Raw genomic sequence first — 25206 nt, 5'->3', positions numbered from 1 at the left:
CCAAGTACTGTGAGCTTATACATTAAGTTCCAAACAATTTTTATTCTGGTGGCAGAAAGAATATTAATCTGGTGGCAGTTCTTAGAACAAAACACTACCCACTTTGGCAAAAGCCAATTCGAACACTCAATGTAATACTACATTTAAAGACATGAGAAAGCAAAGGAACTCCCAGAAAATTAGTATGTAAGTTTCTTGTTCTTAAAAACAATATTTAATTAGCTCAGAAATTAGCTCAAGTAATATATACATTCTCTTCCTCTCTTGCATGGAACTGAACAAAGCAAGTATCATAACAGAAATTAAACTTAATATTTACCTCTCTTCCTGTAAGGATGTGTCTTGCCAATTTCACTTTTGCAAAATTCCCCTTGCCGATTGTTTTCAACAGTCTGTAGTTTCCGATGTGAGGTTGTTCATCTGCACAGGAAGCTATAGAGTTTCTACACCGAGCTCCAGAGCGCCCAGTGCGAGAGGTAACTTCTTGCCGCCCATCTCCATGTGACGTGTGCTACAATATAACATACATAAAAATAAGGAAATGAGGAACACATGGTACCTGCCAAGTTTTAAGAGCCCCTAGTTGAAGAAACAAAACACCACTGCTTTAATTTTAATCCTAACGTATCTAGCACTTTAAAGGAATTTGCCCACGATATAAATTTATGAGGAAAACAAGCAAATGCCGAGAAGAAAAATACCATCAAGGGTTGAAGTGGGTGTTCAGAAGGAAAGGAGATATTTTTTGTATGTGGTTGTAACATAAAATAGGAGTAACAAGGCTGCCTTATAATCATAAAGAATGTAACTTTTCCATAGCTATTAAATGCACCAGCACGTATGATCCTTCACCAGATGAGGATACTTTTGTGATTTATTCACTGCCACATCACGACTTAGTGAGAAATCCAAAGAGAATATAATTTAGGAACTGGAACACGGCAGTATATAAAACAAAGTCCTGTCCCGCCGAGTGAGGTATGTATCAAGTGGTTTTACTATTTACACAACAAAAATACAGTCACTAAAACTGTACTAGCCACAATTTGGTTTAAAAAAGCTTGTGCAATGTAAATGTATTTTCTAATTTACATGTTTTGTAAATTCAGCTTTTCATACATTAAGTTTTCCAGCATGAGACACAGTTAAATGGAGAAAACATTAACTTACATCCAAGTCAACTGTCTTCTATTACACATAAAATAGGAATATTAAAAGAATCTTAAGATTCATAGGCATCCAAAGTTTGTACCTTTGCTTATGTTACTCTTACTCCCCAATCTACTTATAATTAAAGAGTAATTTCTTAGCATCAACCAGACGTAACCTTCAGGAGGACAAGGATTTTTGTCTGTTTTGTTCATTATCAGATATTCCTAGAACTTGGGAGCAGTGACTGACACGGAGTAGCTGTGCAATACATTGTTGCTGAATGAATGCTAAATGAATTCAAGGCCTTGTGTGATCTAATCCATTCCTCCTTTCTGGCTATATCATCCACTCTTCTCCAGGATGGTCCTAGTCCCTCAATTTGAATGCCCTTTCTTCTCTTCAAACCTAAGATTCCTACTCATCCCCTTATGTTTGGATCATTTGTCACCATCTTTATGAAGCCTCCTGTGACTTTTCTTGCATCTAATCAGTTTCTTTTTCTTCTCCTTTGGGTTCCAGGGGTACTTTGTATCTATCTATATTATGCTACTTTGTTGTGGACAATACTATTAGCCACCATATTAGCTCTTTTGCTTCTGAGTTTGTGGAGGATCCCACTGATTTCACAGAGGAACTCAGACCCTCTTCCCTCATTTGAGTTGGCCCAGCCATGTCCCTAAGTTTAGCCAATGACATACAAATGAAAATGACATGTCATTCCCATGCAAAAGCATTATTTGTCAGTGCTTGACTTCAGCCATCTTTTGCTCTCCTGAATCCTAAGCATTGCCCAAAGACAGAAGCCCTCAGGGCCAAATTATCCTGGACAGGGAGATCAATCTTCATAGAGCCAACAAGCCCTCAGGCAAACTGTTTAAACAACGGTTTTTACTGTGTTAAACCACTAAGATTTTGATTGTGTACGTTACTACAGCATAACGCAACCTAAACTAATACACTTATGCAAATAAACAATCATAATACAAAGCCAAAAGAAACCTGCATTTCCCTGTTAGATTATAAACTCATACAACAGATTTAAATATCTGTTAAATTTGTAATATCTGTTAAATTGTAATTTGTTAAATTACAATAGGGTTAAACTTAGTATATTTAAAGTATACTAAACTTCAGTATATTTAAATTGTAGTATCTGTAAATTTGAAATATCTGTTAAACTGTAATTTGTTAAACTACAATAGGGTTAAACTAAGTATATTTAGTTTGGTGTTTCCTTACATAAAGTCCTTAAATTAAAAAATCTAGGGGGGGTGCCCGGCTAGCTCAGTGGGAAGAGCACACTACTCTTGATCTCAAGGTTGTGAGTTTGAGCCCCAAATTGTGTAGAGATTACTTAAAAATAAAATCTTTAAAAAATAAATCTGGGGTGCATGGGTGGCTCAGTCGGTTAAGCCTCCGACTTCGGCTCATGTCATGACCTCACAGTTTGTGAGTTTGAGCCCTCCATCGGGCTCTATGCTGACAGCTCAGAGCCTGGAGCCTGCTTCAGATTCTGTCTCCTTCTCTCTCTGCCCCTCCCATGCACGTGCTCTGTCTCTCTCTCTCTCTCTCTCTCAAAAATAAATAAACGTTAAAAAAATTAAAATAAATAAATAAATAAATAAATAAATCTAACTCGGCCATCAAAAAGAATGAAATCCTGAGGCGCCTGGGTGGCTCAGTCGGTTGAGCCTCCAACTTCCGCTCAGGTCATGAACTCACGAGCTCCACATCGGGCTCATGTGATTTCACTCATGTGGGATTTAGGAAACAAGACAGATGAATATATAGGAAGGGGGGGAAAAAGGGAGAAAAGCAAGCCATAAGAGACTTTTAACAATAGAGCAAACAAACTGAGGGTTGATGGAGGAAGGTGGGTAGTGGATGGGCTAAATGGGTGATGGGTATTAAGGAGGGCACCTGTGATGAGCACTGGGTGTTATATGTAAATGATGAATCACTAAATTCTACTCCTGAAACCAGCATTATACTATATGTTAACTAGCTAGAATTTAAATAAAAATTTTGGGGGGAAATCTAATGTATTTAATTTAAAAAAATTTCTCTCAAAACAGACCCAAATTATTTATCAGGGATATACTGGCATATAGTTTTCTAGTAGTGTCTTTTTCTAGTTAAACCCGATTTCTTAAGTAGGCGTCTCAAATTTCAGGTTTGTGCTTTACCAGAAAGATAGAAAAGCAAACCTGGAACCATATTTAACTATGTTAAAAAAATTAAAGATTATTTTTGGGGGGTGTATGTGTGTCTAAGGTATATTCTAATTTGTGTCTTGGTCATATAATAAATTATATGGTTCTTACATATGGACACATTTTCAAGAGCTAGTATGTATAACATAAAATGGAATGCATTCCCCATTTATTTTTCTTACTGCTTCTTATGTTAGTGTTGATACGGCCCTGTAACAGTTACTAGAGCTTCTACTTGGCTTTCTTTCATTTTATTCATCCCATGCTTCTATCAATGGCCCTAAAGAAAAACTGTTTCTAGGGGAGCCTGGGTGGCTCAGTCAGTTAAGCATCCGACTCTTGGTTTCAGCTCAGGTCATGAGCTCAGTTAATGAGTTCAGGCCCTGCGTCAGGCTTTGTGCTGACACCATGGAGCCTGCTTGGGATTCTCTCTCTCTCCTCTCTCTGTCCCTCTCCTACTCTCTCTCTCTCTCTCGAAATAAATAAACTAAAAAAAAAAAAAAAAAAAAAAAAAAAAAAAACTAAGAAAAAAAGAAAAAAGTTTCTAATCTTATACCACTCAATGTGCTATACTAAACAATTAACCAAATAATTCTGAATTCTTTACTATTAGCCAATTATTTCATGCATAAGGGTTTTTTTTTTCCTCCCTATGGAGCCAATAAACAACCCAAGGGTAAAAAAGGAAAAATGTTATAGAATTCTTCAGTATTCACATTACTTTTTGTGGCAGCACTAAGCATGTTAACAGGTACTCTAAGCTGTTAAATTCAAGTCTTAAAGATTAAAGGAGCCCTGAACCTTCTCTCTCCCATGGAGTTGAGCTGATACCACTTCATCCACCAGAAAATTAGAATATGTACACTGCTACTGAAAATAACCAGAAGCAAACCAAAGACAGGAGATTATTAACAAATTTATAAAGCATCCATTTGCAAACTAAAACCTTTACTGCAGAAAATTTAAATTTCCAGGTAATATATTAGAGAATGGGGCAAACATTATAGTTATATACTCAATATCCATTTCTCCCTTCTTCATTACCAAGAGAAGCTGGCTGGGTATTTGATGAGGCAACAAGACCAACTAAATAATTGTTTTCTCAAATGTGTCTGTAGCTAGGGGCACCTGGGTGGCTCATTCGGTTGAGCATCTCGGTTCTGGCCGGTGCTCATTAATGAAAACATACCGGTGGGGGGCAGGACAGGGGCAGTTCTGGGAAAACTTTTTGTTTCTCACAAAGGGGCACAGATACACTAGTACAGTCCCTTCTTTCTCTTTCCTTCAATGCAACCATAACTGCAGATGTATAAGTTATCTTGCAGCCAAAAGGTCTCAAACACGAAAGAAAATTTTTTGTTTTTATTTTAAGTAGGCTTCACACGCAGCACAGAGCCCAACGTGAGGCTTGAACTCACCATCCTGAGATCAAGAGTTGGAAGCTTAACCGCCTGAGCCACCCAGGCACCCCAAGAAAATAGTATTTTTAAAAACCACCAGCTCTGGGGTGCTTAGGTGGCTCAGTCAGTTGAGCATCCAACTTTGGCTCAGGTCATGATCTAGAGGTTGGGAAGTTTGAGCGTTCCATCAGCTTGCTGCTGTCAGAGTATAGCCCGCTTGGGATCCTCTGTCCCCCTATCTGCCCCTCCCTGCTCTGTCAATCTCTCCCAAAAATAAATAAAATCTGGGGCGCCTGGGTGGCTCAGACTCTTGATTTCAGCTTAGGTCATGATCTTATGGTCTTTAGGATTACAAGCCCCGTGCTGGGCTTTGCATGGACAGTGCAGAGCCTGCTTGGGATTCTCCCCCCGCCCCCGTCCCTCCCCCCCCCCCAAATAAATAAACATTAAAAAAAAGTATTAAAATATATATATATATATATTTTTTTTTTTTAAATAAATAAAAACCAGCAACTTCAATATTATACTGCTGAACCAAAGCTAGAAACTATGTATGTTTCTTTTGTGAGAAAAGCAAACCCCTATTTGGTTAAGCCATTATGTTAGAGTTTATTACTTTCAGTCAAAGCACTACTGTTACAGAGCTGTATCAACACTAATGTAAGAAGCAATAAGAAAAATGAATGGAGGAGTGACTGGGTGGCTCAGTCAGTTAAGTCTCTGATTATTTCGACTTGGGTCAGGATCCCAGTTTCTTGGGATTGAGCCATATGTCAGCTCAGCACTGAGCACGGAGCCTGCTTGGGATTCTCTCGGAAAAGGAAAGGGAAAAGGAAAGCGAAAAGGAAAAGCAAAAGCAAAAGCAAAAGCAAAAGGAAAAGGGAATAGGAAAAGGGAACAGGAACAGGAATAGGAATAGGAATAGGAATAGGAATAGGAATAGGAATAGGAATAGGAAAAGGAATAGGAATAGGAAAAGGAAAAGGAAGAAAAAGGAAAAAAAAAAGAAAGAAAAAGAAAAATGAATGGAGAATGCATTCCATTTTGTTATGTTCTTTAAAAATGTATCCATATTTAAGAGCCATAGAATATAAATCATATAACCAGAAGATACAAATGAGAATATACCTTAGACACACATCAAAAAGGTTTTTTTAAATTATTTTTTTTAACATTTATTCATTTTTAAGAGACAGAGACAGAACATGAGTGGGGGAGAGGCGGGGAGAGGGGAGAGGGGAGAGGGAGGAGAAAGACAGAATCTGAAGCAGGCTTCAGGCTCTGAGCTGTCAGCACAGAACCTGACACGGGGCTTGAACTCACAGACCGTGAGATCATGACCTGAGTGGAAGTCAGATGCTTATCCAACTGAGCCACCCAGGCACCCCCACCAAAAAGTTTTTTAATTTTAATTTTTTTAGCATGATAAATACGGCTTTGGGCTTACCATTGTATCTATCTGGTAAAGCACTAATCTTAAATTTGAGAAGCCTACTTAAGAAATCAGGTGTAAGCAGAAAAGAACACCATTAGAAAAGAAAACTACAGGCCAATATCCCTGATGAATATGGATGTAAAAATTCTCAATTCTCAATACTAGCAAACTGAATTCAGCAGCACGTTAAAAGGATCATTTACCAGGGCACCTGGGTGGCTCAACTGGTTAAGTGTCCAACTCCTAATTTTGGCTCAGGTCATGATATCACTGTAGTGGGATCAAGCACTGAGCATGGAGCCTGCTTAAGATTCTCTCCCCCCCAATCTCTTTGCCCCTCACCTGCTCATGTTTTCTGTCTCTCTTTCAAAAAAAAACAAATTTAATTTAAAAAATACACACACACACACACACACACACGTAGGATCATTTACCATGATCAAGTGGGATCTATCTCTGGGATGTAAGGATAGTTCACCACATCAACCAATGTAACATATCACATTAACGGAATTAAAGAAAATAATCATGTAATCATCTTGATACACACAGAAAAAGCATCCAACTTCTGACAAAAGTCAACATCCATTCATGATGAAAACTGTTAAACTGGGCACTGAAAGAACATATCTTGACATAAAAAGTCCATATATGAGCAGCTCGCAGCTAACATCATACTCAATGGTGAAAGGATAAAAGCTTTTCCATTACGTTCAAGAAAAAGACATGGTTGCCCATTCTTACCACTTCTATTGAACATAACACTGGAAGTCCTAGTGGGAGCAATCAAGCAAGAAAAAAAAATAAAGGTATCAGAACTGGAAAAGAAGTAAAATTGTCCCTGTTTGCAAAAGACATGATTTTATAGAGGTGCCTGGCTAGCTCAGTCAGTAGAATGTGTGACTCTTTTATTTTTATTAATTTTTCTTTTTTTTTGAGAGCAACAGAGAGAGAGTACACACACACACATGATTGAAGTGTGAGGCACAGAGGGAGAGAGATAATCCCAAGCAGGTTCCACACTCAGCACAGAGCTAGACACAGGGCTCAATCCCATATCCCTGGGATCATGACGTGAGCCAAAATCAAGAGTCAGAAGCTCAACCCACTGAGACACTCAGGTGCCCCAGAGCATGTGATTCTTGGTATCGGGAGTAAGTTTAAGTTCAAACCCCACGCTGGGAGGAGATATTACTTAAAAAATAAAATCATTTAAAAAAAACAAACATGATTTTATATATATATATTTTTTTTTTCAACGTTTATTTATTTTTGGGACAGAGAGAGACAGAGCATGAACGGGGGAGGGACAGAGAAAGAGGGAGACACAGAATCGGAAACAGGCTCCAGGCTCTGAGCCATCAGCCCAGAGCCTGACGCGGGGCTCGAACTCACGGACCGTGAGATCGTGACCTGGCTGAAGTCGGACGCTTAACCGACTGCGCCACCCAGGCGCCCCATATATATAGAAAACCCTAAAGACTCAACTGAAAAACTGTTAGATCTAACCAATGAATTCAATGAAGTTGCAAGATAAAAAAAATTAAATTAAAAGATCAGTAGTGCTGGGCACCTGGGTGGCTCAGTTGGTTAAGCATCCAACTCTTGGTTTTGGCTCATGTCATGATCTCATGTTTTCATGAGTTTGAGACCTACATAAGGCTCTGTGCTGACAGTGCAGAGCCTGCTTGGGATTCTCTCTCTCCCTCCCTCCCTCCCTCTCTCTCTCTCTCTCTCTCTCTCTCTCTCTGTCCCTCCCCCATTCATGCTGGCTCTGTCTCTCTCAAAATAAATAAATAAGCTTTAAAAACACATTTTAAAAAATCAGTAGTGTTTCTATACACTAATGAGATTTCTGAAAAAGAAATTGATCCTATTTACAATAGCATCAAAAAGAATGAAATACTTAGGAATAAATTAAGGTGAAAGCTCTCTATGCTGAAAATTATGAAGACACTGATGAAAGAAATTGAAGACAATACAAATAAATGGAAAGGTATCCTGTGTTCACGGGTTGGAATTAATATTGTTAAAATGTCAAAACTACTAATAGCCATCTACAGATTCAATGCAATCTCTATCAAGATTCCAATAGCCTTTTTTACAGAAGTAGGAAAAACGCTCCTAAAAAATTTATATGGAACCACAAAGACCTCAGTCAAAGAAATATTGAGAAAGAGCAAATCAGGAGGTATCACACCTCCTGATTTCAAGCTATATTATAAAGCTATACTATGATAATGAACAGTATGATAATGGCATAAAAACAAATAGACCAGAATATAATTGAGAGCCCAGAAATAAGCCCAAACATATAAGGTCAACTAATATTTGACAAGGGAGCCAAGAATACTGAATGGAGAAAAGACCATCTCTTCAATAAAAGATACTAGTATAACTGGGTACTCATATGTAAAAGAATGAAACTGAATCCATATGTTATACCACTCACAAAAACTAATTTGAAATGGATTAAAAAACTTAAATGTAAAGGGGCGCTTGGGTGGCTCAGTCAGTTAAGTGTCTTTGTTGATTTCGGCTCGGGTCATGATCTCACAGTCTTGGGATTGAGCCCTGTATTGGGCTCAGTGCTGGGCGTGGAGCCTGCTTGAGATTCTCTCTCCCTCTCCTCTCTCTCTGCCCCTCCCGTTTGCACACATACAGGCATACACGTGGGCTCTCTCTCTCAAATAAAAATTAAAGTCATTAAAAAGCACTTAAATGTAAGACCTGAAACCATGAAACCCCTAGAAGAAAACATAGGAACAGAGCTCCTTGATATGGGTCTCAGTAATGATTTTTTGGATGACACCTAAGGCACAAGCAACAAAATAAAAAATGAACAAGTGAGACTACATCAAACTAAAAAGCTTCTGCACAGCAAAACAAAACATAAATAAAGTGAAAAATAACCTATGGGATGGTAAAATATTTGCAAACTATATATTTGATAAGGAGTTCATATCCAAAACATATGAAGAACTCATATAACTCAATAGCAAAAAACAAATAACCTAATTAAAAATGGGCAAAAGACTTGAATAGAGATTTCTCCAAAGAAGATATACAAAAAGCCAACAGGTACATGAAAAGATGCTGAACATGACTACTCATTAGGGAAATGCAAATAAGAACCACAATGAGATATCAGTTCACTCCTGTCATAGTGGCCATAGCCATAAGCAAAAAGACAAATAATAGTATGGATGTAGAGAAAAGGAAACCCTTGTGTACTGTTGGTGGGACTGTAAATTGGAATAGCCACTGTGGAAAACAGCATGGACAACCCTCAAAAAATTAAAACCAGAACTACCATATGATGCTGCAATTCCACTTCTGAGTATATATCTGAAGATAACAAAAACACTATCTGCACCCCATGTTCACAGCAGCATTTGTGTACAGTAGCCAAGACATGGAAACAACCTAAGTGTCCGTCAATGGACGAATGGATAAAGAATTGTGGTATGTATAAAGTATCATTCAGCCATAAAACACACACACACACACACACACACACACAAACACACACACACACAAGGAAATCCTACCATTTCTAACAACATGGACAGATCTTGAAGGCATTATACTAAGTGAAATAAATCAGAGAAAGACAAATCCTGTACGATCTCACTTACATGTGGAATCCAAAAGCAAAACAAAAACAAGAAAACAAACCCAAACTCATAGAAAAAGAGATGAGAATTATGGTTACCAGAAGAAATGAGTAGGGAAGGGGGATCTGGGGGAAGATGGTCAAAAGGGACAACCTTGCAGTTATAAGGTAAATAAGTACTAGGGATGTAACGTAAATCATGGTTACTACTGCTAACACTGCTATATAATATATAGAAAAGTCGTAAAAAAAAAAGTGTAAATCCTAAGAATTCTTACCACAATGAGAAATTTTTTTCCTTTATTAATTTCTTCTTTCTTTTCTTATTGTTATCTATACGAGAAGATGGATGTTAGCTGAACATATTGTGGTACTCATTTCTCAATGGACATAAACCAATACCTTAAACTTATACAGTGATGTATGTCAATTCTCAATACAGCTGGGGTGGGGCGGGGGGGGGGGGGGGGACGGGATCAGGTTTAAAAGTTTAAAAAAAAAAAACACTTTACATCATGTTTCGACTCTTCCTAAATAAACCTTGGTCCCTTTTGTAAAACACAAGACATGCCCACGCATCCTTTCTAATCCTTAAAATAACAAACCACCTCCTTAACACAAGGGCAGGTTTTTCAAATGTAAAAAAATCTACAAAGCTAAATTGTGACAATAAAGGGCTGTCCCCCACGTATTTTGTACTTTTAGAGATATTCATAAAATCAAATTTCACTTTTGAAAGCAGCAGGGCGATTATTCCATTCACTGCAAAAAAAAAAAAATATTTCATAAGATTGAACAATTTGTGATTTAAAAAACTCTTAGCAAACAAGAAACAGAACAGAACTTCTTTACTTTGATAAAAATCATGGACCAAAACCTTCAGCAAATATTACACTAATGGAGAAACTTTAGAATCATTTCTTGAAAATCAGAAACAAGACAAAGTTGTCTATTATCACTACCATTATTTAACATAATACTAAAGGTTATGGCCAATACTTGAAGGAAAGAAAAAAGTAAGATATGAGAATCAGAAGGAAAGAGATAAAACTGTAACTGTTTGTAGATGATATGATCTAACTACAAACCAACAGAATCAGAAATACCACTGGAACTCATGAGAGTTTGGCAAGATACAAGATCAACCTATCACATTTCTCTACACTGGCAGTAACCTGCCACAAAATTTAACAAAAAAAATAACCATATCAATAAAAACTATAAAGCAGGTAGAAACTAACTTAATCAAAAAGAATATATAGAAGCTCTTTGGAGAAAGCTTTAAATTTTTAATGAAAGACCTAAAAGATACTTAAATAAATGGAAATTCCATGTTCATGGATAGATACTATAAATTCTACCCAAATTAACCTACAAGTTCAAGGCAATTTCAATTAAAATTTCCAGTCAGTAGTTCTTGAGCATTTTTTTAAATGTTTATTTATTTTGAGAGAGAGAGAGAGAGAGAGAGAGAGAGAGTAAGCAGAGGAGGGGCAGAGAGAGAGGGAGACAGAGAATCCAAAGCAGGCTCTGCTGTCAGCACAAAGCTGGACTCAGGGCTCGAAACCACAAACCATGAGATCATGACCTAAGCCAAAGTCGGACAGTCGCTCAACTGACTGAGCCACCCAGGTGCCCCAAGTAAAAAAATTTTTTTAATTTTCTAGTAATTTTAATCTTACTCTGACGTTTACATGGATGAATAATTGCCAGGTCAGCCTCAAAAAAAGAGTTAAAAAAAAAAAAAGAAAAAGGCTCAGAAACAAAAAGTGATCTAAGTTAGTTAACACAAGCATAACAAAACATATCTATATAATGTACCCTCTTTTTTTTTAAATTTTTTTTTTAATGTTTATTTATTTTTGAGACAGGGAGAGACAGAGCATGAACGGGGGAGGGTCAGAGACAGAGGGAGACACAGAATCCGAAGCAGGCTCCAGCCTCTGAGCTGTCAGCACAGAGCCCGACGCGGGGCTCGAACTCACAGACCGTGAGATCATGACCTTAGCCGAAGTCGGACGCTCAACCAACTGAGCCACCCAGGCGCCCCTCATGTACCCTTTTAATAGCATACACTAAGAGAGACACATCTTTTGTGTGGTATTCTTACCAAAAATATATAACCTTAATTAATTGTGAAAAAACATCTGACAAACTTAAACTGAGATATATTCCACAAAATAACTGACCAGTACTCATCAAAACTGTCAAGGGCATAAAAGACAGAGGAACCATTACAAATTGGAGAAGACTGAGACACAATAACTAAACGCAATGTGGGATCTTTGATTAGATCCTAGAAGAAAAAAAGAACCCTGGAGAAAAACTGGTGAAAATTCAAGTTCTGTCGTCATCGTCGTCGTCATCGTCGTCATCATCATCATCATCATCATCATCACCATCAACAGTATTAGACCAATATCAACATCATCATCATCATCACCATCAACAGTATTAGACCAATATCAATTTTCTGGCTTTCATAACTGAGCTATGATCATCATCATCATCACCATCAACAGTATTAGACCAATATCAATTTTCTGGCTTTCATAACTGAGCTATGGTTATAAAGGTGTTAACATTAGGGGAATCTGAGTGAAAGGCATACTCTGTATACTCTGTACCACTTTGGCAATTTTTATTTAAGTCTTAAATTATTTCCAAATAAAAAGTTCAATAGATAAGATATGCACATAGATACACAGATTAAGAAGATTAACATTGACTGTGAAGCCATAGTAATTAAAGAGAACAGAAAAACCTAAGGGGTATGGGCACAACGGAAAAACAGACCTATGCACCAGAATATAAAACTAAATGACATGAGTACATGGGAACCTTAAGATACAATGAAAGGGGCCCTATAAACCAGAGGGGAAAGGATAGATTGCAGAGTAGACAGCAGTGGGAAAACCGGTTCACCTTATCAGCCGGGGGGGGGGGGGGGGGGGTGTACAAAACTAGATCCCTACCAGAGAAAGGCTATGTCTCCAGGGATTAAAAACCTACATGTGAAAGGTAAAATGATACAAGGTTAACAAATGAAATATAAGAGAATATCCTTGTGATCCAGGTATTTAAGTAAAACTTCAAAAGCACAAACACAAGGCACCATTTATGTTGGTTACACCAAAATCAACAATTTGTTCAATGAAGGGCATTATAGAAAGATGACAGAGGATACGTGCAATGTCCACAACCTACATCAGATTAACATCTAGAAAACCAAGAATACCTAAGAATCAACAAGGAAAAGACAACACAAAAGAAAAATGGACATAGGAAAAACAGCAATTACAGAACACCCCAAAAGCCAAAGTATATATAGACCTAATAAAAATCAAAGAGAAATACAAGTTTACAATGAGATATCACATTACACCCAACAGGCTGGTAAAAACTTAAAGCTGGATAATGCTAAATGTTGGCAGGAACCAGGGATACTATGCACTACTGGCAGGAGTGTGGACTGATTTAGCCACCCAGAAGGACAAGTTCTGGCCCTATCTGTATTTCCTGCGACAGAGCAAGTCGACTCCTAGCTACCCCAAGAAAGTCTTACACAGCTCCATAAGGGACATGGATAAAGACATTCGTGGTAGTATTTTGTGGCCGCAGGAAGTGCAATGTCTAACCCTGAGGAGCAGACAGGTTGAGTATGGTAGATAGATCACCATCCCACAGACTGCTAAGTAGTGGTCAGAAAACAGATTAGACTCATAGATGAGATATATACAGTATTTACACGAGGTGCCAAATGTATACTCTGTAAGAGCACATACATGTACACACATTACAGCATATTAAACAAACTATGGGGAATGAACTATGGGGATTAACAAGAATAAATAAGACAAGGGCTTCACACTGACCTATAAAGATAACGTGGTGGCACCTGGGTGGCTCAGTTGGTTAAGCGTCTGACTTCGGCTCAGGTCATGATCTTGTGGTGCAGGAGTTCAAGCCCTGAGGCAGGCTCTGTGCTGACAGCTCAGAGCCTGAGCCTGCTTGGAATTCTGTTGTCTTCCTCTCTCTTTGCCCCTCCCCCGCTCACTTTCTGTCTCTCTTAAAAATAAACATTAAAAAAAAAAAAGATAATGTGACTTTTTGCAGCTGAGTTTACAAAAAAGGTTTCTAAGAATATGAACAACAGAAATGGGAAACTATTACTGTTCATATCCACAAATTCAGTGAAACTGGTTTCATTTTTAATAAAATATTACTGCTGTAACAGATAAACTATCATAATAGACTGAAAAATCATTTACTCGTCTAATCCCCAAAAGGACTACAGGCACAAATAAATTGTGGCTAAAGAAAAATTTCACTCAGTAGCTTTTGACCAGTTAACTATAAGCTAAGCAACTATTAAGTGCCAGGCACTACAGAGTGATGAAATAAAGTATGGTGCCAAACCTTCAAGGTACTCCTAACCTACCTGAAGAGCTAACATGCATAATAATAACTAAAACAAAAGGCAATCCCTGCCCCACTGAGAAAATCAGAGAGTAGGTACTCTAAGTGCCATCATCTATGCATTTTTCAATTTTCTAGTAGAAACGCTAAAAAACGTATCAACAGGTTAAATTAATTTTAATATTTTATTTAACCCAATATATTCTCAAATATTTCAACACATAATATAAAAAGATTAAGACTGCATATTCTTTTTTTCACACTGTCTTTAAAATCTGTATATATTTCATCCTTACAGAGCCACATTTCAAGTGGTCAGCAGCCACACGTGGCTAGTAGCTACTGTGTGGGATAATGTAGTACTAAGCACTCAGAGGAGGTGATCACATTTGAGTGAGATGAAAGAAAAAAGGTATCTTATGAAGGGATAATCTTTAAAGGATAAGTAGTAGAGTTCTAATGAAAGACAATGGTTATTTCAAGCCAGGCACTAGTACAAGGAAACCTAGGAAAACGTGGGGGGGTGGGGAAATGATCCCCTCCCCTCCCCCCCCCCCCCCGCACCCCAACCTGCATGTCAAACCACTTTCGTCTCTCACAACTCTCTCATTTCATGGGACACTAACACTGGTGGGGGGGGGAACGCTTCATTTCCTTGACATCATGATGGCTGACAATTTATCCTTATGCTCCTGACTAGGCTGTCCTTTCTGCCTTGCTCTGCTCTCCATCCCCAACCCTTAGCTTAATTAATGCCTACACCAAAGTACTTGACTATGAGTTCCTTGTGGGCAAGAATAGTCTCATCTCTGTATTCTCAGAATACAGGACCTGGCAACTAGCAGGTGTGAAATCACTGGGTAAACAAATAGCTAAGCAGAACTGTCTGGCTAGAGTATTAAGGTTATACAGATGAGCAGTTGGAAACAACAAAGCTAGAAAGGTGGATCAAGAATAAACCTCCAAAAGCTTAAAAAAAATTTTTTTTTAATGTTTGTTTATTTTTGAGAGAGACAGAGACAGAATGCGATTGGGTTAGGGGCAGAGAGAGAGGGAAACACAGAATCTGAAGCAGGCTCCAGACTCCGAGCCATCAGCACAGAGCCCAACGTGGGGCTCGAACCCACAAACCCATCATAAAATTCTCATCACAAGAAAAAAAAAAACAAAACGAAGTATGTATGGTAACGAATATTAATTATTATACTTATTGTGGTGATCTTTACACAATCAATACAAATAGTGAATCATGTAGCACATCTGAAACTAATAAACCAATATGGAGGTTATGTCAATTACATCTAAAACTTAAAAAAACAGTGAAATAAATTAAATTTTTAAAAGATGAGGCACAGATCAGTGAATTGGTCATGATTAAGTTACTTGTATTTGAAAGCTAGTTTTACATTTTTTTTTAATGTTTATTTTTGAGAGAGAGAGAGAGAGAGAGCAAGTGAGCAAGCGAGCAGGGGAGGGGCAGAGAGAGAGAGAGACACAGAATCCAAAGCAGGCTCCAGGCTCTGAGCTTCAGCACAGAGCCTAACATGGGGCTCGAACCCACAAACCGTGAGATCATGACCTGAGCTGAAGTCGGACGTTCAACTGACTGAGCCACCCAGGCGCCTCTGAAAGCGAGTTTTAATTACAAGTATGTAATTAACATAACTCCAAATCCCAACTTCTTGTATGTTTTGTTGTTGTTCCTTCTTTTTTGCTCCGCATCTTGTCCACTCTACCTCAGACATGTCTTCGGATGCACTCCTTCAACTGGTCTTAGGCTCCCATCTTTCTCTCTCCCTTCCAAGCCCAGACACTATCCATCAGTTCTCCCTTTAAGAAAGCAGTCTGAGGTTTTAAAAAAAGGAGAAAGGAGATGATCTTGCTGGAATAACTACAGAGGGGAGAAGCTAAGGATACAGGGATAGAGATGAGAGGACCAGTAAAAAGACCATCAACATTAACGACAGCTAACATTTATCTGTTACTTACTGTAAGTAACAGGCACTGTTTTAAATGCTTTTACCCATATTGTCTCATTTAACCACTAATTCAACCAATATTTTATTGAACCCCTATAACAGATGACAAGCATGTTCTAGGTATTTGTTGTATCAGTAAGCAAAACAAATTATTTCTGTTCTTGTGGAGCTTTCAGTATATACCAGAAGAAACTGACAAAACACAATAAACATACAACAATGTGTAAATATGATACGTAAGAAGGTAATAACTGCAATGGAGAAAAGAAAAACCAGACCAGGGTTAGGGAGACTGGGAGAGTCACAGGTGATTAAGCCACTGAGGTGATATTTGAAAAGAGGAGGTGAGAAAGTTAGCCATAAGAATATCTGGAAGAAAGGTGTTCAAAGAGAAATGCAACGTCAAGGCCCTGAGGTTGGAGTGTCGCTTGTGTGTTCACAGAACAGCAAGAAGACTCTTAGGTCTATGGGCAGAGTGGGTGAGGAGAGGCAGAAGGTGAGGACCAAGAAGAAAGGAAAGCCGGCGCATGGAAGGCCTTATCGTTGTAACAGCCCTATGAGGTCGTCACTATTACCAATGCCATTTTACAGATGAGGTAACTGGGGCACAAAAAAGTTAAATAACTTGTCCAAGGTCACACAATAAAATGCCAGACCAGATTATAAACCCAAAGAGTTACCATTAAGTTGTTTTGAAAACATGACGTCGACATTGTTGACACACTTCCCATTACAAAGTAAGGTTTGTGTCCCTTGTGTTGTGATAGATTTAACCGAGAGCAAATGACACAGTGTGACTTCTGAGGCTAGGTCATAAAAGGCAGGGAGCTTCTATCTCTTCTGAAACACGGAGCAACCTCGGAAGTCTGTTCGCACTGAGGCCTCCACACTGGAAAAGCCCTTTGTAGACCCTCTGGCCAAGAGTCCCAGCTGAGCCTAGCCCTCTAACCACATCTGCCAAGGTGCCAGATACATAAGTGAAGAAACTATCTAGGATGTGGATCTTCCAGCCCAGCTGTTCAAATCCCACTAGCCTTTCGAGATCCTCCAAACTGAAGTCCCAGATATAGAAGAACAGAGATAAGTCATCCCTGTCTGAATTCCTCAAACACAACCTGTGAGCATAATAAAATGGCTGCTGTTCTACATTACTAAGTTATGGAGTGATTTGTTCCACAGCAATAATATGAAGAACCACTATACAATAAGCAGGAAACAAATGTTAACAACCTGAACTAAGTAACAGAAATGGAAAAAAAAAAAAAAAAAAGGAGCCCCAAAACAAAAACTGGAATATACTACCATGGTACATAGAAGGTTCTTTATCATTAAACATCTTTAACGTCTAGATGGCAACGTTCTTTTAAGAGAAGAAAACAAGCTCTTTTATTCCATTCCACTAATAGAGCTAATACATGCCTATGGATACCAAGGAGGGCCTAGGAATAGGTAAAGGCTAGCAATTGAGGGAAGACAAGGAAAGAGGTGGAGACAGTATGTGAACAGAATGCCATCAAAAACACCTCAAATGCCTTTGACAACAAAAGGTGACTGCCCTGGTTTAAATTATTCTACTGGATAAAGAACGGCAATTCTCAGAGCAGAAAGCTGAGTTAGGGAATGGTTCTGGGTCGACTCCTCTCTAGGATTCCCTGCTAGAATCTGCTCTTGTAGTCAATGAAGTAATAAAGGTGCTTACTGCATAAAGAATGAAGTTATATATAAAATTCAGAAATAAAAACCTTTGGGCTCAGTTTATTCAAATTTTGTATTAAATTCTACCCAAATACACATCTTCATGTAAAATGTCCATACTACAAACCCCCCAATATTGAACATCCACTCAAATGCAACTGCCTATTAGCAACAAACAAAACACCTCTTGCTGTTTAACACCAAGACCCCTTTGTAACCCACTTAAACAATGCCTTATCTAGTCTACATAAGATTATATAAGACTAGCCACAGATGAGCAGTTCAGGTGGCTAGAATGCAGTGCTAAAGAACTATTCCTTGAAGAAAAAAATGCTTTCTTCCAGTGCCAACTTCCGCCCTCCCAATTACTGTGCAGGCAGGTGCATATGGGTCAGCATAAACTCCTTATTACTACTTGCAGACAAATTCCAAGCACATTCTTTAAATTCTTTTGTAAGACAACATTAAAGCTGGGAGATTTCCAGGGAAGACATCTGTTCTCTCCTTCAGGTTTAATTTGAAAGTTTAAAATGGAGGTGAGATGGGGTACCTGGCTGGTTCAGTCGGTAGAGCATGTGACTCTTGATCCCAGGGTCATGAGTTCGAGTCCTATGCTGGGGATGAGTTTACTTAAAAAAAAAAGTACTAAAATACTTAAAAATATACAAAAATAAAATAAGATGGAGGTGAGACAAGGGTTTTCTGCTTTACTCCTCCTAGTGGTGATCAGAAAGGGCTGCATTCCCTGACTCTCACTTCCTGGTTGGGAAAAAATTCCAGGGACAAAATTTGTCTTAGATCTTGGATCTTAGAATCCAGAACAATCCTCCAAAACTAAAGGTAACAGATACCAAGGCGCCTGGGTAGCTCAGTCAATTAAGCGTCGAACTCTCAATTTCAGCTCAGGTCATGATCTCATGGTTTGTGGGATCAAGCCCTGCTTTGGGCTTAATGCTGACAGTGCAGTGCCTTCTTGGGATTCTCTCTCTCTCTCTCTCTCTCTCTCTCTCTCTCTCTCTCAAAACTAAATAAACCAAAAAAAATTTTTTTTAAGACAACAGGTACCAGGGGCACCTGGGTGGCTCAGTTGGTTAAGCGGCCGACTTCAGCTCAGGTCATGATCTCGTGGTCCGTGAGTTTGAGCCCCGCGTCGGGCTCTGTGCTGACAGCTCAGAGCCTGGAGCCTGTTTCAGATTCTGTGTCTCCCTCTCTCTCTGACCCTCCCCCGTTCATGCTCTGTCTCTCTCTGTCTCAAAAATAAATAAATGTTAAAAAAAAAAAAAAAAAAAGACAACAGGTACCACAAATTTACACTGAGTTGTGTATAAGTCTCTCACGGGTAATTACAATGTAAATAACCATGCACTACATAAAGTAACCTGTACTCTACTCATTGCAAATTTCCAAGTTCACCTAATTTACACATAGAAGAAACAAAAATGACCTTCAAATTGAAGTCTGTAAGATTTTTTTCTCAAAACACTTTGACACCATAAAAAAATATTAATTCTTCAGAGATTAACTTTTTTTAAAAGGCCCAAACAGGCTTTATTCAACAGATAGTTGTGCTTGAAAGTTAAAAGGCAGATTAAATAAAGGCATAGTATATACTTTAAAAGAAATGGCATTTAAAGTACAGTAAGTGATCAACAAATAGTAACTATTTTTATACTCCATAACCATACTTTCTTACAAAGAACCAACTTTAAAAACTCACGGAGCTTGAAAATTTTATTTAATCCATTGGAAATCTCTCTTCTATAGTCACAATACAACCTAAAGGGACACAGTTTAGTTGACAAGCTTTCAATGAATACTAATGCAGTAATTAAAGTGTGGTTTCTGGACCACAAGTTCTGGGAACTTGTTAGAAATGCTAACATTTAGAAATAAATAAATAGAAATAAATAAACAAGTTAGAAATAACTTGTTAGAATCAAGGTCTGGGGAGGGGCCAGCAATCAGAGCTCTAACAAGCCCTCCAGGTGATACTGGCGTTTACTCCAGTTTGAGAGTTTATTAGACTAGCTCACAGAGCTCAGGATGCTTTGTTCTGCAGGGACTGGGAAGTCCTAAAGAGCAGGTACAGGTACAACATGGTTCCTAGATAATAACTTCTATGGAACCTAGCAGTGTCCTACACAAAGTAGGCACTTAAACTTGAACAGGTTAATGACAGTCTCCTATAACCTATACCTGGCTAGACAAGAACACCATCAGTTTATCTATTTCACAGAGATCAGAAATTCTGATGGCTTGTCTCCATTAACTAATAATAAGTAAATACAGGCTGCACACACACCAGGAGCTGTTAACTGACAGCCCTGGGGCCTCTGGTACTTTGACAAACAGCTCAAGCTTACAACGTGTCATATGCTTTAAAATTTAAGTGAAAAAATACATTTCTGATTTTACCAGTGTCCAAACAGGATTTGCCCATGGCTCCATATAAGTCATGACACTGCAGAACAAAAACCAAAACATAAATTTTTTTTTGTTGCCTTCAAAATGCATCTTATTTCACATATTAGCTCACTGTAATATATGGACCCTGGATGGAGTCCAATTTGAACAAAGTGTTAAAAAAGTAGACAACTGAGGAAAATTGAAGACTGACTGGATATCTGATGTTAAGAAATTATGATAAAGGGACTAGGATTACAATCTTTATAAAATTAAAGCTTTATCTCTCCTAAAAGCTTTAGAGATGAAATGATATGAGGTACTGAATTTGCTTCTTGGGGAGACCCCAAATGAAATAAGACGGCCACTGAGTTATGTGGGGGGCTAACTATATACAAGGGTTTCTCAACCCTGACCCTATTGCCATTTTTTGCCAGATGTTTTGTTGTTGTTGGGGGGAGGAAGGCGTGCTGCCCTGTACACTGTAAAATGTTTAGCAGCATTCCTGGTCAGTAAACTCTCTTCCGTTGTGACAACCAAAAAAATGTCTCCAGACATCATCAAATGTCCACAGGGCAGCAAAACTGTTCCTGGTTGAGAACCACTAATACAAACTAAATTCTCCCTACTTGTTTGTTTGAAATCTTCCGTAACAATACATTTAAGTCTTATTTTAATTATACTCTGTGTAATGGTACATCTATATCTCTCTGGTTGAGTAATTAGTACATAAGCTTTTGAGGAACAGCTTGGTACCCAAAAAAGCAGAGGGAACTGAACTGGAGATGTGGAGCCTAGTGGTGGCTCTGCTACTAAACAGTGTTGTCACAGCAGCTCCTGTCACCTCTCTGAGCATCCTCATTAGGTCAGATTATTTGATTAGTCCTTATGAGTTTTAAAATTATTTGAAAACAGTATTATCTTTTATATACCCATCAGCTAAAGGTGGGTGCTCACATTTATAAACCAAACAAACGAAAACAGAGTAGTGGACTAGGATGAAGACAATATTCTTGTTGCAAATAATCCGCCTTTTATTATTCCTCTATCTATAAGCAACATTCCCATCACAGCCATATACAATTATTTAAAATTGATTCCCAAGATAAGCAAAATGGAAAGTCTTTTCACAAAAAAGACAAAGTTGTTCTAGTCATAGTAGCCAAAATGCCCATCAACAGTGAATGGATTAGAAATTGTTGTACATTAACTGGGTGATGCATGGAAGTGTTGAATCCCTATACTACACACCTGAAACTAATATAACACTGTATGTTAACTATACTGGAATTAATATAATAACTTAAAAAAAAACAAAGAAACTTTTGTACATCCAAACAATGAATTACCTACCACTCAGCAATAAAAAGAAATGAACTACTGATACACACACAAACATTAATAAAGATTCCAATTATATGACATTCTAGAAAACATAAAACTATAGGGACAGATAACAGATCAGTGGTTGCCAAAGGCTGTAGAAAGAGAGAGGCGACTGACTGTAAAGGGCCACGATGTCAGCAAGCACCTTCCTGGGCAATGAAGATGTTCTGTATCTTGACTGTGGTGATGGTTACATGACTATACATTTGTCACAACTCATCAAACAAGACACTTAGGAAGAGTAAATGTTCTATCTCAATAAATCTGACTTTAACAAAACAGCTGCTCAAGAAACTGAGAGCTCTCATTCATTCTTGTACCCTCACCACTCAACTGGCAGTTCAGGAATGGCAGGCAAATAATATGACATATGCCAGACACGTAACGCTCGACACAAGGACACCACACTGTCAAAGACACACAACTACTTCCAGAAGATTCTAATACAAGTTAAAAAATGGAACAGGGCACGGTGAATTAATGCCATGATATGCTACAAACCTCTGATTTTAACACTGTCAGAAATTCAAATTTAAACACATTCTACAAGAATAAAGGCACACTCCATACCTTACATGGTTTTCAAAGAATAAAGTTAGTAGTTTCTAACAACACACAGAAAGATTAGAACACGATTCAACAAATTCACCAGAGAACAAAGTAAAGACTCACTTAGGGTAAGTCCTTCATTATCACAAACCTGACTGTTTTGGGCTTCAGTTCATTTAGAAAGCATGGAGCTCCTGCTCTGGCTCAATGTAAGATTTTGCCGCTTTGAGCGGAAGTCAAGGACCGAAGCTACTCAACTCCCTATTTTGCTTACTCCGCTCTGCAGCGTGGTCAAGGAACAGGAAAATGACCAAGTCAGGAACGCGTTCCTCAAAAGGGCCGTAAGAAAATGAGTTCACGGACTCACCCGGTCTATGATTTCCCATCACTGACTCTTCACGGAACTTTCTAATCCATCTCAGGTGAAGAAACGCGCGCCGCGGAACCACTCACTCACCAGGGGAAAGAGCACTACGTCCTGGATGGAGACTGATACGCTACGGGAACGCTTTAGACCAGACCCTGCGCGAACAGGTTAGGTCACCTGAGAGCCACCCGGCAAACAAGCGGCACTTGCAAGACTCAGACGAAGGCACCGACACCGCCAGGCCACAGTGTCTCGGGACGCGGCTGAAAGCAGGGAAACAGGCAGAGCAAGAAGGCTGTTCCTAAGTGACGGCGTCTTCCTGCCAGGAATCACCCCGCAACACGTCTAATGAAAGGCCCGCGGAGTCTCTCCACAAGCCCCCTGCTCCACGTCTTACAGGAGGCACCTCCCAGGCCCGAACTCCCCTGAACCGAGCGCCAGACGAGAGCTCAGAAAGCACTTGCGCGGAGTCGACGTTTCTCCGAAGGACTTTCCGCTGCACGTTGCCGCCCCCGGCCCTTTGAAACGTTTCCACGGACACAACCAAAGGGTCCGCGTACAGAATCCCGGGCTGCGAGCGCTGGAGCGGGGGCTCGGCGCCGGCGAAGCCCGCGGGCGGTCGGCAGGCGAGAGCCAAGCCCGGAGCGGGTGTCCCCCGGCCGGGGCGGCGTTACCACGCACCTTCCTTTCAAAACCGCTTCGTCGACCCTTCCAGACGGATGCGCCTGGAAGGGAAGCGACTCCTCAACGAAGCCGGCACTCACTCTCTCCCGAAACTTCTCTCCTGACCCTGCCAAGGCGCCCTCGAACACTCCCCCCGTGGCCACTCAGGTTTCGAGCCTGTCACTAAGCTTAGTTCCAGACAGTTTGACAAAACCAGGCAGAAAGGACCACCCACTCGACCCGATCAATGGCTTCTCACCGGCACCACGAACACGTTTCCAGCCCGCCAGCCCCTCGAGAGCTGCCCGCCCGATCTGCAAGGAGAGCCCGCCCCAAGTCAGCACCAAGCGCGGCCGAGGGCGGACAACACGCACCGGGCGCGGCGGCCGGGGTCCCCCCCCCCCCCGCCCCCCAACCCCGGCCGGCGAGCGGGACTCGGCGAGAACACGGAGGCGCGACCCGGGCCGCCGCCTCCAGGAAACGGTCGCGCCCCGCCGCCCCCCGCGGCCTCCGGCCGGCCCACCGCGTCCGGCGCGCTCCGGGCCGGGGACCCCCGACGGCTCGGGCCGCCGTCGCGCTCCGGGAGGCAGCGGGGGAGACCCGGCCCGGGCAAATCCCGACAAGGCCCAGGGCACTTACGTTCTCAGTGTCTCTTTCATTCACCGTTGGCAGCGGGGTCCTAGTGGACATTTTACTCCACTCCACTTCTGCACAATGCGAGGGTGAAACAAAACAGCACACGGCCTCGGGGGGCCGGCGACCTCGTCCTCGAGCGCCCTGCGGTTCCGGAACGGCGCCGCGGAGGGCGGCTCCCCTCCCCCACGGCCGTCTAGATCCCGGGCCGGGCCCGGGCCGTCCCTCGGCGGGTCCCGGGGCTCATGCTCCCCCGGCCCCGGCGGCCGCGCCGAGGAGCCCGGCGGGCGGCGGTGGCGGGGCCGGGCCGGCGGCGGGCTGCGGTCGGCCCGCCGGCGTCCCCGCGCCTCAGGGCGCCCCGCGGGCCCGGACCCCCTCGCCTCCTCCTCCGCCCTCGCCCGTCGCACCGCGGATCTCAACGCCGGGGCCTCCACACAGCGCCGCCGGCTGCCCCCGAAGAGGAGGAGGAGGATGTGGACAAGGTGGACCGCAAGACAGGCCGCCGCGGGCTGCGGGCGCCGACCATGGAGGGGGCTGCGGAGGCGGCGCCTGCGCCCGGCTGCTCTGCTCCCTCCGGCTCGCTTGCCGCCTCAGCCTCCACCCGGTGGCCGCCGCCGCTCCCGGTACCTCAGAGCCTCACGGACCCAAGATGGCCGCCCCTCGGCTTCCTCTGCTGCCTCCGGATGCCGGAAGTGACGGAACCGCCGCCTCCCGGAACTCGGCCAATCAGCGCGGCCCGAGGAAGCTGGCCCGGCCGCTGTTGCTAGGGGCGACTCAGTCAGGTCTGGGGTGGAAGAGGCGGCGCTCTGGGACGCGAAGGGGTGGTGGGGTCGCGGCGGGCGCAGCAGGCGCCCCCGAAAAGAGACGGCACATGGTCCTGGGCGGTGGCTTGAGCAGGACTCCTGGGTTGGCATTGACAGTGTTGATAGAGCGCCTACTGTGTGCCGAGGTTGAGGTCGCGCCCGCGGGACCGCGCTGCGCAGAATCGAGCCGCGGCAGCAGTTACAGGGCCGGGGCTGCGGGGAGGAGCCGGGCTTCTGTATGATCAACCGCGACCCCGGGATCGAAGATGCAGCCACCTTTCCTGCCTCCAGCTCTGGGTAGCAGGGGGCTAGGCTCGGCACCCGGAGGAACTCGCTGTCTGGAGGAGGATGGACTTGGACCCACCTAAATGCCATTCGGAAGACAAGAGTGCCTACGGGTGGGCTTGAAGCCCACCCCCCCCACCCCCCCAGGGACCAGTTCCTAAATGCCCTTAGGGGTTTTATAACCGGGCTCTTCTACACCAGCATGTAA

At 41.4% G+C, this 25206-nt stretch overlaps 1 protein-coding gene across 13 annotated transcripts in view; it reads right to left on the bottom strand.

The window, feature by feature from the left end:
- Positions 1 to 24590, bottom strand: part of MARK3 (microtubule affinity regulating kinase 3) — a 113416-nt gene extending 88826 nt beyond the window's left edge. For 9 of the 13 annotated variants that reach the window (XM_078447803.2, XM_078447805.2, XM_078447804.2 and 6 more), the window contains exons 1-2: positions 23917 to 24590; positions 320 to 511 (exon numbers count right to left, since the gene is read on the bottom strand). In XM_078447803.2, the coding sequence (XP_078303929.1) occupies positions 320 to 511; positions 23917 to 23967 (243 nt within the window). In that variant the 5' untranslated portion in view covers positions 23968 to 24590. Of the gene's footprint in view, positions 1 to 319; positions 512 to 23916 lie in introns of those variants that run through there. The other 4 variants (XM_078447814.1, XM_078447816.1, XM_078447815.1 and 1 more) reach the window with 2 other exon arrangements.
- Positions 24591 to 25206: the final 616 nt, after the last annotated feature.

Source organism: Panthera onca, chromosome B3 (genome assembly GCF_046562875.1).
Source record: "Panthera onca isolate mPanOnc1 chromosome B3, mPanOnc1 haplotype 2, whole genome shotgun sequence".
In the NCBI taxonomy this organism is placed as follows: domain Eukaryota; kingdom Metazoa; phylum Chordata; class Mammalia; order Carnivora; family Felidae; genus Panthera; species Panthera onca.
This window is presented reverse-complemented; position numbering and strand designations above follow the sequence as displayed.